Raw genomic sequence first — 16,128 nt, 5'->3', positions numbered from 1 at the left:
CAGCGGGGAGGAGTGCCGGAAGGGGTGGGAACGCATCAGGGCTGCGGTCGGCCGATTTTCGGGGCTGTACGCCAACGCCCTCCGCATGATGAGTAGTGGGCAGACTAAGGAGGACTGCCGGAGGACTGCTATCTGGTGCTAAAGGACTTCGAGAAGTTCCGGGTGGGGGTCGACGCTGGGTGGCCGAAGAAGCAGAAGCTGAACTATTCCGGCGATTACAGCGGCAGCAGCGGCGGTTCCCACGACCTCCCCCCAGATGCTAAGGAGTTTCCATCCCCTCCATCGTTTGCTCGCCGCACTCGCCCGGTTGGCCAAAAGTGGGCACAACGGGCAGCGAGGGGATCCTCCCCCCTATCGCCCCAGGAGGTCCAGTCGGCAGCCCCCCCCCCCCCACCCGCGTACACCTTCTTCTCGCGTCAAAAAACGCGGGAGCAGATGTACAAGGTCTTCCAAGATTGGAGGGCCGCCACTACGGAGAAGAGGTTTCTTCACTCGATGCTCGAGAGCATGCGGGTCGATTTGGATGCTGCAAGGGCACAGATGGGGGCTCAGATGCGGGCTTAGATGCCACCGATGTGGAGGTCCCAGTTGGCGGCGGCGAGGACGGCGGCGACGACGATGAGGAGTAGAGAGAGGCGGGGCTCGTGTGTGGAAGCCCGATTTTTTTTAATTATGTACTTTTTTTTATTCAAATGAAATGAATGAATTTTCCCGTATATGTCTCGTAAATTTAATTCCGTAATTTATCGTAAATTTAATTCCGTAAATGTAGTTTTTTTTTTAATTATTTTTATTGCGGCTAGCCTATTTGATTAAAATGATGATATAGCAGGTGGATTTTTAGTGCTGATGACGTGACAGAGAGATAGAGAGAGAGAGTGGCTGACCTATTGCCATTGTGGATGCTCTTATGGATCGGTGATATTTCCAATGCTGATCCGATCCAACTCGTCCGTGGTCCGGCAATGGGCGAACTACGCTTCGGACAAGCGACGGAGGAGAGAACGTCCACGACCGAACTTTCGGTCGGCCCACTCGTCTATCGCCCGCGGACGAGCTCTCGCGATCGTCCGGACGAAGTAGCAACCACTGCGGGTGCTTTTAGGGATCACTTCTTTTTAATTTGAAATTTGAATAGAGATGACCTTCTGAACACGCCATAAAGCTTCGCCTTTGTTTTCACTTCTCTTTCTGACTCCCCCAAGACATAGGGCTACCAGCATACACACCTCTATACATACATATATTCGCAAACTCGTCAATTTTTTCCATCGCTCTGAAACCATCGGCTGCTGGAAAATTGTATTAGGATATTATTTTGTACTATAAGAAAAAGTGATGGAGCTGCTCCGATCAAATCTCTCTCGGGTTCGAATTCCGGAACCGACCAATCGCATCTACAAGCAGGAATGCTGCATTTCATTTGATACTCCGGTATGTTTTTACTGTGTTTTCTTTCACGCTATATTTTAATTTTAGATATGCTTATCAATGTGTGCTATGCAGTGGGAACTAGTTTGTTCCTCTTTCGCTGTTGTTTTCCTATTGGTATACCATTGTTTTTGGGCTATGATTTCTTGTGTACTGAATTAGGGTTTATGGGATGACATTTGAAATTTTAGGGAATGAGAAATTTTAAAATAAGGACGAAACATAGTTCTTGTGTTTGTTGTTTCTTGACTAATTAGCATAGGCTTAAAATTTCACAGTGCTTCACTTGTGGATTTAGAATTTAACTTTGTGTGAAGATGCCGTGTTATGAAAATGCGGTGCTGTTTGCCTTTTGTACGACTTCACTGTGTGAAGATGATTTTTGTGTTTATGTTTTGCAGAGATCAGAAGGTGGACTGTTTGTGGATATGAATTCATTTCTTGCATTCGGCAAGGAGTTTGTTGCTTGGAATTACAAGAAGAGTGGAAATCCTGTTTATCTGCACATCAAAGAAACAAAAAAGGCAGTTTCTGAAGACAGACCATCAAAGAAACCAACACTTCTAGCGATAGGTACAGATTCTACTGAATAAATTATGTGTTAGTTGGAGACCTTTCATATTAGGTGTTCTTATAACAGGTTCATCAACAGATTTATAACCTAATTTCTGCCTTTATAGCTTCCAATAGATTTAGAAGTTGTTCTCTTTTAGACTGAGTGATTGATATGTAGCTTCCAATAAATTTAAAACTGAATAAACTCAGTTTTTTTGTTAGCAGGCTTACTATGATCTGACCATTTAGACTGTTTAGTCAACGCTTCGGGAATTCCTCTAACTCTATTCTTAACCTTTTCATTGATCTTCAGATGCATCAAATGATTTTTTAGCGGGCTTCTTGTTCTTATATGCTGTTTTCATGGAGAATGTCATATGCATCAGTGTGTTAGTTGAAAACGTTTTGTGCTAATATGCTTTCTGGTTTGCAGGTGTTGAAGGAGGATTTGACAACAATGGCCCAGAATATGAACAGAGCTATGAAGTAGTTATGCTACCTGATTATGTCAGCCTTCCCTTTCCATCGGTAGATTTGCCAGAAAAGGTATTCTGTTTTTTTCCTTTCTAACAATATCTGAATTATATTATAATAAGAGTAGATAGGTGAAGTTTAATTTGTTGAACTCACAGGTCAGATTAGCAGTTGACGCTGTTATTATGAACGTGGGTGCTGAAAAGAAAGAACAAGTTGCTGTATGGACTGCTGATAGGAAACATGTCAGTAAACATGCAATGGAATTAAAACAGCTTGACAATGGGGTGATTGTTCCTCCATCCGGTTGGAAGTGTGAAAAATGTGATAAAACAGAAAATCTTTGGTTGAACTTAACTGATGGATCAACCCACTGTGGTAGAAGAAATTGGGATGGAACTGGGGGCAATGACCATGCAGTTAATCATTACAATGCAACTGGTTATCCTCTTGCTGTGAAGCTTGGAACTATAACTGCTGATTTGGAGGCAGCAGGTAATGCCTGCATTCTCATCATCATCTACCTCCTTGAAATTAGTCGTTCTTTTGTCTCTTGCTACTACGATGGAAACAGAGAGTGATTATTTTCCTGAGAGAGTAATATATTCAGTAACATTTTAAGCTTGAACGACCGGCTTTCCACTGAAATGTGTGTGTGCGTGTGTGAAGATTATGATAGATGAGGATAAATGTACTTAATTTGTTGTATGCTAATGTGATGGTAAAGTGAAACAGATGCAGCCGTTAAGTCTGTCTATTTGTTTCTTCGTATACGGTTAGCTCTTTGATTTATTCATGTACTCCGGAGTATTTCTTAAATCTTTATGTCAGTTACCAATGAGCCTAGTGACAATTTTTTTTGCATGATTGGCATCATTGGTAGTGTAACACATAGACATAAGTTTGGTTTCCTTGACTTATTTTATTTCTTGCTTCCCTGGATACAAAAGTTGTTCTTGTTTTATGTCCAATAGCCTGATAGGAGTTGTACTTTCCTGGTATCAGCCATATATTACAATGAAAACTGGAAAGATGGTTGACACCCTATTGCATCCACTAACAACTAATAACTCACTCCAGAGTCCAGATAAAGTTCTAGTATCCTCACTTAATAACACTGACAAGACCGACAACAATATTGTCAAAATTAAGGAGGGTGGTCCAATTCCTAGAAATCCATCCATCACTTCATTTTCTCCAATGAAACATCCAAGAACATCTTTATGGTTTGAGTTTTTCCTGTGCTCTATTTAATAGATACTCTGAAAACAGTCTTGAGATTCTTGACAGAACGACCAGGAAATAAAACCAGCCTAATGGCTACTGCATGAGTAACAACCAACTTAATATCCTCATTACCTTTTCCTGTATAATCATGAAATTCAAACTTTGGCAGCTCAGACGTTTACTCTTATGCGGAAGATGAAAGTGTTGTGGACCCACTTCTTGCACAGCATCTGCAACATTTTGGCATAGACTTTTCATCCTTGCAAAAGGTAAAAGGCAGGAAGTTTGATGCATATTTAATATTTTGATGTATTTTGCTTGTGTTTACGTTTCATGGATACCCACAGGCTATGGATATAGCTTATTTGTCGTCATTGTCTGATAATTTCCAATTCCTAAGCACCATTTTTCCTTTTATTTATTGTTTAATTTGTCATACCATAACAGACCATGGTATTGGTTGTGAAATTGTTTAGACTGAAATGACAACTGCTGAGAGAGAACTTGATCAGAACACCAATTTCGACTGGAACCGCATTCAAGAGAGTGGACAAGAAGTTGAACCACTCTTTGGACCGGGTTATACTGGACTCGTGAATCTTGGCAACAGGTTCTGTTTCTGTAATAAAAGCATTGTAATCTTATTATTCTACACTGTTTCCTAATATTTTTTACTTTGCAGTTGTTACTTGGCTGCAACTATGCAGGTTGTATTCTCCACGCGTGGCTTCTGTTCAAGGTCAGTTACCTCACTTTTGGACTTGATCTGGAGTTGAATTTTGGCTGCAGTTCAGCTACTGTTCTCATTATACTAGCTGTAAAGGTTCCACCTTTCATTGGATTCACTTTGTAGATACTATCTGAACCAAAGTTTGGAAGCAGCTTTTGAATCAGCTCCAGCCGATCCAACTGTAGACTTAAATACCCAACTGTAAGTGTCTTTTTAATATTAATTGTATCCAATAATAAGTGTTTTCTGTGACATATAGTTGGTTTTGCAAGAATTGTTGTAGCACAACTGTACTAATGTGATGCATGTTTTTCATGTTGGTGGTTATTACCAGTCTAATTTTAAAACTCTTAGATTTTTTAAGAACTATGACTGAGAGAGAGAGAGAGAGTTGTAAGTGTATTAACTATTAATTAGTACCACTTCCAATGCTCATTGGTTGATATATCCCAATATATGCAGCACAAAGTTAGCGCATGGGTTGCTTTCTGGAAAATATTCCATTCCAGCTACCAAGGTATGCTCGGTGCATTTTGATTGTTGCTCCTGTGTTCCTTTATCTGCTTATGCTGATAGCCTTGTTTTTTCCCCACAGGAAGACGACACAGGAGATTCAGCACATACTACATTGACGGATGTAAGCCCATCTTTATTTTTGTATCCACTTATAATAGTCACTTGTCATTGGAAGTAGAGATGACAAGTATGATGATTTGCAAGAGATATTGTCATAAAATATAAAATGTGTTTAGAAACAGAGCTAGCAATTATATTTCTTGTTAGTAAGAATTTGCAATGTTGATTTTGAGTAAAGATTAAATATTACATTATTACTGTAAGTTGTCCACTATACTGTTCCCTCAAGATGCATGCTGGCCCTTTTCTAAGTGTTGACTGGCTTCAATTTTCAGAAACAAGAAGGAATTCCCCCTCGTATGTTCAAGTCTGTAATTGCTGCAAATCATCCTGAATTTTCTACTATGCGGCAGCAGGTATGTTTAAAGCTTGGATTGTTAATAAGTCATGAGGTTTGAGTTTTTAGACATAAGGTACATTACTTATTAGGTTTGTGTTATTTGATTTTTATGTTTGCCACCTTTTATATGTTTTAGTGTGTGGCTGTCGCCAATCTTCATTATTAACTTCATTGCGAACATGTAGCTCCAGCCTAGTAAAATGGCGACTTTTAGCATACAATATAGTGACTTATGTGTCTGTTGTGTCTCCTGTAATATCTTATACTGCTCTATGCTGCAGCTTAGGTATGGTATAGCTGATTCTAGGAATTCGTTAAAATATGTTCACTTCCTATTTTGTATATTCTGTATAAAAGTGGTTATTGACAAGTGGTGTATGTAGGATGCTTTGGAGTTCTTCCTACATCTTATTGACCAAATTGAGAGGATTAACACTGGGAATCAGGTCTCCGATCCTTCAAGAAGTTTCAAGTTTGGTGTTGAAGAGAGGCTGCAATGCTCATCAGGCAAAGTTGCTTATAACAAAAGATGTGACTACATTCTGTCTCTAAACATTCCACTCCATAAAGCTACAAACAAAAGTGAGTTTGGTTCACCTTCGTAGATTACTTCATTATTGCAACTTACAAGTATAAGAAGATGATGCAGGATGTAACTATTGTATCTCTGTTTTTTGCACAATTCTTTACTTGTTTCAGAAGAGTTGGAGGATTTCAAAAGGTTAAAAGATGAGAAGGATGCAAAGGGCGAAGAACTGTGAGTTGACCCCTTCTATTTTTGTGGTCTTTGTTTAATTCCATCCCTTACCTCACTTAATATGTCTTCTGTAACAGTTCTTCAGATGAAATTGTTCGACCAAGGGTACCTTTGATGGACTGTTTGGATTGCTTTGCTGCTCCTGAAGAGTTACATGATTTCTACAGTACTGCATTAAAAGTCAAGACAACTGCAATCAAGTGAGTGGTCTCTTCCTTACATTATCATTTTACTGGGAAAATACGGAATCAAACTTTCTAGAAGTCTTCATCCTGCCCTCAGCATTCCTACTCTTCCTTGCCTTGATGCATAGAAGGTTGTATAGCACTTGCGCTGAAAAGGATTTAGCACTAAGCAGGCTGTGCTGAATATGTGTTTTGTCCTTGTTAGCTACATCTAGCTAATGTAGTTGTCTTTGCAGAAGTGTAGGCCTGACTTCATTTCCCGATTATTTGGTATTGCATATGAGAAAATTCGTCTTGGAGGAGGGCTGGGTCCCCAAAAAACTTGGTAAGTACCCTGCTACGTTTTCATATTTGCATTATTTCATAACCAATTTATAGGAATTGTCTATGATGATACTTACTCTTTGCATCTTTTCCTCCTCCCTGTAGATGTCTACATAGATGTTCCTGATACTATAGACATCAGTGCTATGCGCAGTAAAGGTCTTCAACCTGGGGAGGAATTATTACCTGATGCTGGTATGCCTCATTGTTGGTTTCATTTTCTAATTCTGTCTGATTGATCTTGAAGGTGAAATACATGGAGTGTTTTCATGATGACTCACTTAAGCTGATTTATATATGTAAATGATGCATAATATTTATCACGCCTCCTTTGTTTTGTCAAGCAATTGTGTCTGGTCCCTTTCAGTGATTTCTGCACCCCATCGTCATGGTATTGATAATTAATATCTCCAATGGAAGTTCAAGCTTGACTTTCTACCTTATAGGCAATAATTTAGGTACATGTCCTAGTTCTAGTTTTATTCATTTAGATTCCTTGTAATTCTGTATGAAGAGACTATGAGCTGTAAATGAAATAAAATTATCCTTTTTCTTTGAGATTTGGGCCTCACTCGTTTAGACGAACTAATCATTGCCATTGTAGCTCAAACTAGGGGTATCAAGAATTTTAAGATCATCCAGTTAATTTCCCCAATCTTAGTCCCATACCTGCGATAAAATATCTTTCAGATCACCATCATGGGATACATACAACTTTATGCTTCAGCCTTGTTGGTTATGGATAGTCTCTAAAAGTGGAACCATGCCATTATGTTGCTGACTGGTACTATATCATATTACATGGTTTAGCATGCTAATATATCTCAACGATAGCTCCAAATTAGTTTGTCTGTCAGGCCGGCTATCTATTGGCTCTTGACTCATGTGAGCTTATGTTTCTATTTTTATTCTCTTTATTATGTTCAGGTGCTGAGAATGACGGGGTAAGTGCTAATGAAGACATTGTGAACCAACTGTTGTCAATGGGATTTAATAATCTTCATTGTCAAAAAGCTGCTATTAATACCATGAACGCTGGAGTGGAAGAAGCAATGAATTGGTTACTTAACCATATGAATGATCCAGGTATTCTCATATTTGGATTAGCCTTGCGAAGCTGATATCATTTATATTTCTTTTGTTTGTGGCTAAATCCTCTTTTGATAATTTCCTCCCCCCAGGTATTGATGAGCCTATCACTAAATCACAAAAGGGTGCTCCACATGTTGATCAATCAAAAGTTGAGACTTTGATATCATTTGGGTTTGAGGAAGAAGTTGCTCGTAAAGCTCTACAGGCATCGGTAAAAAACTACTTAACAGGCATTGAAGTTTTAAATCTTTATTAGAACTTGTCTGTCGACTGAAATGCGATATTACCCGGTAATAGATAATTCTGTTATTTACAGGATGGTGATATTGAGAAGGCTACTGAATGGATTTTTAATCCGCCTTCTGATACGTCAAATATGGACACTACACCTAGTAGCAGTGGAAATGTGGTTGATGCAGCTATGTCAGATGGACAAGGAAGTCAGTTATTTTCATTCATTTCACCAATTTGTTTGTGTTCTGTTACCGCCACCATTTTCCTACTAGGATTAGCTTCCTGTTCTGCTGGTTCTCAGTTTCCTTTTTGCTAGCTTTTAATGCTTCCGTATGACCTCTTCAGGATACCGACTCATCGGATTGGTGAGCCACATTGGTACATCTACACATTGTGGGCATTATGTTGCCCATATCCGCAAAGATGGCAGGTGGGTGATTTTCAACGATGACAAAGTTGGGGCATCAAAGAATCCACCAATCGACATGGGTTACTTGTACTTTTTTGAGAGGATTGATGGCTGAGTTACTCTAATACACTCTGCTGCTGTTGCTGGACGATTAGTGTGTCTTTTGGCTATGCTTATCATTGCCTCGACGAATTTGAAGGTGTAGAACTAGTGTTATACCTTTTTTTTTCTGTGGTTCTGTTATCATCCTACTTGGTTCCTATTTTCATTTGGTAACAATGGAGGGACTGACATCGCTGTTTCTGCACTATAATCTAGAAAACAGTACGGAGTATCAAATATTCTCTCTTGGGAAAATTCAGAAAAGGTTGCAGGGTTTCCGATAAAATCTTAGATTGATTTGCTTACACTGCAATTAATAAACCTCAATATGATTGGCATCTGCACTATGCTTTCCTTCATTACCATTTATCAGCCTAATGAACTTATACGGCTCGTGTTCTAAGGTCTCACATTGTAGAAGTAAATTGGTTATCTGCTACTCTAGTCAGTTAAGACGGTTTTGATTTTGATTATCCCAAAATTTAATCTTTTGATGGATGAGAATTCCTTTGTGACCAACTTACAGATGCTAAAGTAAGATTCCTTGCCTATGTCAGATTTTTCTCTTTTAAAAATATAGTACTTACTTCGTCTCATAAAAATAGGTCATATTTCATTTTTCGTCCGTCCCATAGAAATAGCTCTCATATCTATTTATGATAATTTTTTTCTTTTTCTCTTTTACTTTATCATTTATGTGCTCTACCACCCATTACACAATTTCAACTATTTTTTTTCTTCTCTTATTTTACCAATTAGTATTCCCTCCGCCCCAAGGAAGATGACCCCTTCCTCGGGCGACAGGAGAATTTATGCAACTTTATTTTATGTGTGAAGTGGAGAGTGTAAAGTAAGAGAGAGGGAATTAAGTAGAGAGAAAGATATTTCTATTTTTATTAATGAGTCATCTTAGTCGGGATAAATCAAAAAGGAAAGTGAGTCATATTCAATGGGACGGAGAGAGTACATATTAAAACTGTGTCAACCCGAAGGGTCAATTTCTATGGGACAGATGGAGTAATAAGTTGCTGCTACCTTGCTAAATATAATTCTTACAAGGTTATGTTTAAGAACAAAGTCGGTGAGGCTAGCAATCACAGTACTTCTATATTAAATAAAAGTGAACTGTATCACTAGTTCCTAACTTTTTGGGTTGTGACACTATATATAGACTTCTAACAAAAAACAAATAGCGCTGGAAGACCATAATCGCAAATGAAGTTTTTAGCCACTTTTCGGACGAAAATGCCCAAATTGAAGGTCATTTTTTTACAATCCCTAATTTCGCTGACATATGAATTCTGTCACATTTTTGTCTGCAACTTCTTATTTGATTTCCTAATAAGTTCTGGTACTTCATACGTGATTAAAGTTTTGTTAATATTTGTACAGAAAAAAAACTTCTTATACCCATCTAGTTCTAGTTAGTGACAATACTGGTTATATCATGTAGGGAATTCATTGAGAAACAATAAAAATATGAAAAAGTCAAGTTATTTATGCAATAAAATCTAAATCAATAATGGACCGAATAAAAAATATTTCAAATTTAATTAAATGATACAATATTATTTTCTTGAATTTTAATTTAGGTCAAACTGAAATTTTTAATATCATATGAACATTCAATCTTTAGATATAAATTTACATAGTTTCTTATCATTTATGATAAAATTAAAACATCTTTAATAATTAAAAAATATTCAAGCATGTGACATTAGCTATTTAATCCTTGAAATTTTTGTGTTAGGATATGTGGTGTCACAATCTAAAAAGTTAGCTGACTTTTGAGGTAGTGAACTCATAAAATAAATGCCAAGTGGATTAGCCAATATTTTCGAATGATTTGACGGGAAATATCGAGTTCAACCAATCCCTGTTTTCAAGCGTTGAATTCCCAAATATAAAATACAATGTCTAGTGGAACATGTTAAATGCCTGAATGTAGTACATGCCTGTTTTAGTACAACAAATCAAAGAACTGGATGCAGTAAAATGAATAGTACAAATGTACGATGTTGATACAACTTGTACTTTGTGAAAAGCACACTATATTAACAACATTTTAGAGCTGAATTCAGGGAGAAAATGCAGAAAACAAGATTTGAGGGGTTAAAAACCTCATTGAGTGCAGCGTTGATGACATCGTCCATCCATGTCTCTCCGGATGTCGTTTCATTGACGCTGCACTCAATAGTGTTTTTAATTCTTAAAGCACTTCAAACAAGCAGATTCACATTCTTACTTCTATGGTATATATTTCCTATCGATTTTCCCCTGTTTATTGGTTTTGTTAGTTTCTGCTATTGTCGATACAGAAATCAAACAGCATTCTGTCTAGTTATATGACTAGATTCAATACCAAGAAACGTCTAGATGAGGCACTGGACCTATTTTATCTGTCTATAGGCACCAAGCACCGTCGTTCCTACTTAGAAAACGCAGAAACATATCCTTGAATCAACCGGTAATACAGAGTGCTGAAACATAGTTTGGTTTTGGGAATCAGTTCAGTTTATTTCCAATCCCTCTCAGTATCCTTTAATAAGTCAGTATTCGGGGAAGTAATCTTGTTAAATTTGTTTCTTGTTGACAGCAACTATGGGGCCATTACTCCTTCAATTGTATAGGCAAGAGAATCCACCAAATCGACTTTGAAAAGCAATTCTTGCAAAGCTTGTAAAGAGTCATACGCTGGATCAAGTTTCTGCTGCCAGCCCTGCACCAAAAGTTCAAGGAAAAGAGTATTGAATTACGGCATACACCACATTATATATATTGTATGTTTTTTTCATTGTGTATATGTATAAAATATTTTAAACTTCATTACGGTCGGTGTACACAAAATATCATGCTGCAACTACTCTTGTCCTTGTATGGAAGCAGTTTCTTTTCTTAGGCAACAAGATTAAAAAATCAAACGGGAGACATTTTACTACAAAAGTTAAATTGCATATTAACTATACGTATACTCATCCTAACATTAACTTACCTGTTTGAAGTAGCTTGGGAGGTTCCATACTTAAGTTCAGGTTTTTGTATTCACAAATATTAGTAATACGGTTTAATTGCATATGAATCTCAAAATTTGGTTGATTTCATCGTTGTCATAAATTAAGCAATTACAACACTAATTTTCAATTTCCAACAATCAAAACATCAATCAAATTTCTAGTAAATGGTAATCTGAAAGTTGTAGTGTAAAAGAAAATTAATGAAACATAATAATTGTAACAATAGAAGTAACGAGTAAGAGAACGCATATCTTGAATATGAGTGAATACAGCTTGTTCAATTTGAATTACTTGTACCAACTTCATACCACATGATGATAGGAGTTGTCCATATCATGGTTGACAATCATGGTTGTTTGGTTTGACCATCTAATTCAATTTGTTTACATCAAACAATTAATAATAAGAAATGACAAAACATATCATAGTTTTTAAAAGGGCTTATTGCGCCTTCTACCAGCTTCCAGAAAAAAAAGGAAAAGTAGAGGAATTAATGAATACACCATGTAACAAATTTACATATTCAGTTTAACAACATTTACTTCTACTGGTCTTGAAATGATATTACATCATTTTACGTATCCAAATATATATTTAGATGCATTAATTGAATATGAACCCATAACAGCATAGAGGAAGATTTTGCTCTTTGAACCCATGAGAGTTAAAAGACATCAGAGGAGCAAGAATACATTGAATATTTGAAGGCACACACCACATAAATGGCCACAAATTTAGACAGAATTCAGAATGTACCTCCAACACCATGGTGGTTACGATCACAGTGGAAATTTGTGACGCCTAACTTGTTCGAGCATGAGTTGCATGCAATCAGCTGGATGAAGGGGATCTTCTTCATCTGATCCCCATATTTTGAAAATATTGTCCACTTCCTGTCCAGATCAGAAACTATCATGATTTCATACATCCAAAAGAAACTTTAGATATGTACTCTCCTAGCATTTAGCAATTTAGTTATGAACTATGAGCACACAATGAAATAAATCTAAAACTAGCATTGGGTGGCTAAAAGATAGTGGGGATGAACGTTTTCAGGGTGATTCCAATTTCAACCATGATTTGGTATTTTGGTAATGGGTTTTGTGCCTAGGCTAGGTGGTGATTTTGACATAAAATTAACTTCTTTGAGAAACCTCCAAGGAGCTTCAACTTTGTTAAGCTGGATGTGATTCCCATGCTAGTTTATATAAAAATGAACAAGCAGCTTGAATTTCTAACCAAGTCTCTCATAATAGGAGGCAATAGAGCGACTAAAATAAAGATTTTCAAGTACATATGCCTCAAAAACTGAACGACCAATCCTAGTGGTAGGAGCAGGACAGACTTTATGCATTTTTATCAGCCAATTGTCAAAGAATACTACTATAACTTAAGCAGCAGCAGAGTTTAATAGGATCATCAACATTGAGCAAAACAAAAAAAATACTCCCTCCGTCTGCAAAGAGTGTAGTGCGGAGGGCTGGGCACAGGTTTTAAGATAAATATTGAGAGATGTAATTGAAAAGGATAAAAGGGTCCCACAAGTGCTATTGGTTTGAGGGTTGGGGGTTTTCGGCCCATTAAAAAGTAAAAGAAGTGGTAGGATCTTAGTTAATACTATAGTGATGTGAAATGAATGAGGCAACAATATAAGGTTATGCCTAAAATTTAAACACCGAACTCTTCGTAGGTGTAGGGAGTATCTCATATTTTATAGTCCTTTGAATTGCACCTAACTTGTGTGCCTTAGGATATCCACCAGAGGAATCGATATAGATTTCCATTATGTCATTTTCACCGGCCGTAGAGGTCCTAGCAGAACCTAATCTTAAAACAAGCAAATTCAGGTTGCAAACAAACCGTGATGAATCCTCCGGATATGGGCAGCTCTGTTTGTTAGATAACCTCAGAGTGCACTCAGCAGCACAACGACCATCACGAAGTGCCACAGCCTTGAAGAATTCCACTAAATTGTCTCAGTCCCTTTTAGAAAGTTCAGCAGTCATACCTACATCAAGGAAGATAACATGAGGTCTTGGTTTAAACAAAGACTTTGCTGAGATTATGCTTGGCGATTCCCGGACAAGAATGTTTCCTGGATGCATGTCTGCATGGATGAAATTGTCTACCTGAAGTTAAAGAATTAATTAATCAGTTCAGTAACTAGACCAGCTAGCAATGTGAACAAATTTATTGCCTAAGAGTCATTTCAATAGCAACTATGGTAAAACAAGAACTTATAATAACTTTCCATGATAAAGAGTTATTTGCATATAAACTACGACATCATGACTCCAGTTCAGTAGAAAAAAATTATTAAGCAGCTTGTAATGACTACTACACTATTGACACTTGAATAGGAGCATAGCTTGTACTACCTCCGTCCCAGCCTAAGCGAGACGTTTCATTTTTTGACCTGTTTTGGATCTCTTCTGCATTATTCTCTCACTTACTCAATTTTATCTCCACTTTATCTATTTACTACTATCATTTTTTCAAACCAGGTCCGAAAATGAAACGTCTCGCTTAGGCTTGGACGGAGGGAGTATATGGTAAACATCAGTATTACTTATCAATTTATCTATTTCAGATATGAAAATTGGAACTGCATCAACAAGAGAGGTGTTTTGATGGTCAAAGCAACATCAAACGAGTTTCATAAATTAGGAGCTCATACCAAGAGCATCTTTAGGAGGGCATGAGTTCCAATATGAGCAAGGGCAGTTTTAATGTGTTCTTGTCCTTCAAGCTTGTCGACATAATGTAGGATACTTTTCCCATGTTCATAAGTTTCCACCAAAACAGCTGGATGTACCAGAAGATAAAGAGGTTTGGGGAAAGAGACGTCCTTCCAGTGCCGGAAATTGTAAATAAATCGACTCAAGTTGGCAGCCTCCCTGGCAAGATCAACTTGGGACATCATGAAAATAGCAAATTGTTGAATGCTTTCATCTAGTCTCAACCATCTCAATGTAGGGATGAACTTTGAAACTTTTGCAAATAAATTAATCAATACAAAATCTCTTTGGATTACTTCACCAACACCTGGATGTCTAACTTTTACAGCAACAACCATAGGCTTAACTTGTTGTTGGGGATATCTGAATTTCAAAGTAGCTTGATGAACTTGAGCTACACTGCCGGATGCCAAAGGTTCCTCATCAAATTTATCAAAAATCTCAGTCAGCCTACGGCCAAATGCCTTCTCGACAGCCTTTTTCGTGTACGCAAAGCTATGTGCCGGTGCGTTGCTGTGAAGTTCAGCAAGCTCTTGGCATAGATCACTTGGGAACAGATCAGGTCTTGCCGCAGCCCATTGGCCCCATTTGATAAATGCTGGGCCAGCCTTCTCTAATGTTACCCGGACAATACGAAGCCATGACCTCCTGAACTCCATGCCAAGAGAATCAGCAAAAGGAGCCATTACCATGCAAGGAGAAAACAAAATTGCCAAGTATATGGCTCTCAGAACTAGTACCAGTCCCTCTAAAAGAGAAAATATAAATGAGGTTGCAGAAACATGCCCACCTTGTGCATGTATGTAGAGAGAGTCTTTTATAGGGAAGTATTCAGCATGTGCTAAACTTGTTTTGTTCCAGGTTACCTCTCCAATAATGAAGGCCAGAATACCAGGAGCTACCAGGTTCGACCGAGACAAAGCAAGACTCATTGCACGTGCTATCCTACTTATGGGTGGCAACATTGGTCCACTATAAGAATACGTTTGGAAAAGCCTTCTCCACACAATTTGAGCACGATACCGCTTATTCTTCCATAATAAGTACTTGATCTCTTGAAACATATGTGACGAAAACCCTCCCCGGGAAGCATTGCAGTGTGAGTAAAATATAGCATACCATAATCCAACAGGGGATTTTCCCAGACCATGATTTATCTCACAACACCGAGACCTAGGTCTCGGTACAAGGCATTTTGCAACCCTTCTCAAACTGCGAGTTGAAAAGCACAACAATTTTCAAACACGCATGAAATTACAGTTGGTTTTATTAACATTTCAATAGCTAAGTGTAAATGTCCGTGACAGAATCAAGCTAAGTAGAAGAAGCAGAAACTAATCATCAAACCAATTGTATTTAAATTGCACTCTGTTTGAACCTTAATTGCCTGATTGGTATAGCGTATTTCTTTAACAAACAAACTAGTTCCATGGAGATCAAGTTAACAATCGATTTTAATTTGAATTTTTTGAAAAGAAGGATGAAAAATCGAACATCTATTGTATGAACTACAGATAAAAAAATGTCCATAGATTAACCGGCTCTTTGAGTTCATATGGAACAACTCCTAGCTCATTCCAACAAGAAAATAATCAATCAAGAAGGAAAAAAGGCCAATATGCCCTAACGCATACGCCTGAGGTAAGCGAGGAGAAATTACCTCGAAACAGCCATGGAAATCGAGGAGAGAGCTCGTGAGGCACTTTGTAGTCAATACGACGACAAAATCATCACACAAAAGTCGTTTCCGACGAAGTTCCGGTGGAAATCAGGCAAGTGGAATGGATACCGGAGTTAAAGAGACATTTAGTTCACCGATCAGCTGAACTGAGGACATGGGAATAAAAATTACTCCCTCCCTCTTTCAAAAATATTAGTAC

General features: G+C 37.8%; 1 protein-coding gene, 1 long non-coding RNA gene and 1 pseudogene across 3 annotated transcripts; 2 read left to right on the top strand and 1 right to left on the bottom strand.

Moving 5' to 3' along the window:
• Positions 1–1,144: 1,144 nt before the first annotated feature.
• On the top strand, positions 1,145–8,782 carry LOC125196203 (ubiquitin carboxyl-terminal hydrolase 14-like). The gene is made up of 20 exons (XM_048094620.2): positions 1,145–1,434; positions 1,833–2,004; positions 2,420–2,532; positions 2,619–2,955; positions 3,862–3,956; positions 4,164–4,297; positions 4,370–4,426; positions 4,541–4,618; positions 4,880–4,934; positions 5,013–5,054; positions 5,329–5,409; positions 5,777–5,975; positions 6,093–6,150; positions 6,228–6,350; positions 6,572–6,660; positions 6,765–6,854; positions 7,587–7,745; positions 7,841–7,962; positions 8,068–8,191; positions 8,331–8,782. The coding sequence occupies exons 1-20, from the start codon at positions 1,339–1,341 to the stop codon at positions 8,507–8,509; spliced, it is 2,403 nt and encodes an 800-aa protein (XP_047950577.1). The 5' UTR covers positions 1,145–1,338; the 3' UTR covers positions 8,510–8,782.
• Positions 8,783–10,420: 1,638 nt separating this feature from the next.
• On the top strand, positions 10,421–11,325 carry LOC125196143 (uncharacterized). The gene is made up of 2 exons (XR_007171837.2): positions 10,421–10,963; positions 11,093–11,325. It is a non-coding gene; the product is annotated as an uncharacterized LOC125196143 (long non-coding RNA).
• Positions 10,952–16,128, bottom strand: LOC125196142 (uncharacterized; annotated as a pseudogene). Its single transcript, XR_016129013.1, has 5 exons — positions 15,909–16,128; positions 14,188–15,460; positions 13,367–13,639; positions 12,267–12,403; positions 10,952–11,215 (listed from the first exon to the last, which is right to left on the bottom strand). The product of XR_016129013.1 is annotated as an uncharacterized LOC125196142 (transcript).

The sequence above is a fragment of the Salvia hispanica genome, chromosome 4, assembly GCF_029641045.1.
Source record: "Salvia hispanica isolate PSC_SH4W2 chromosome 4, Shi_PSC_v1, whole genome shotgun sequence".
Classification (NCBI taxonomy): domain Eukaryota; kingdom Viridiplantae; phylum Streptophyta; class Magnoliopsida; order Lamiales; family Lamiaceae; genus Salvia; species Salvia hispanica.
The sequence above is the reverse complement of the archived record's forward strand: the minus strand, read 5'-3'. Positions and strand labels throughout refer to the sequence as shown.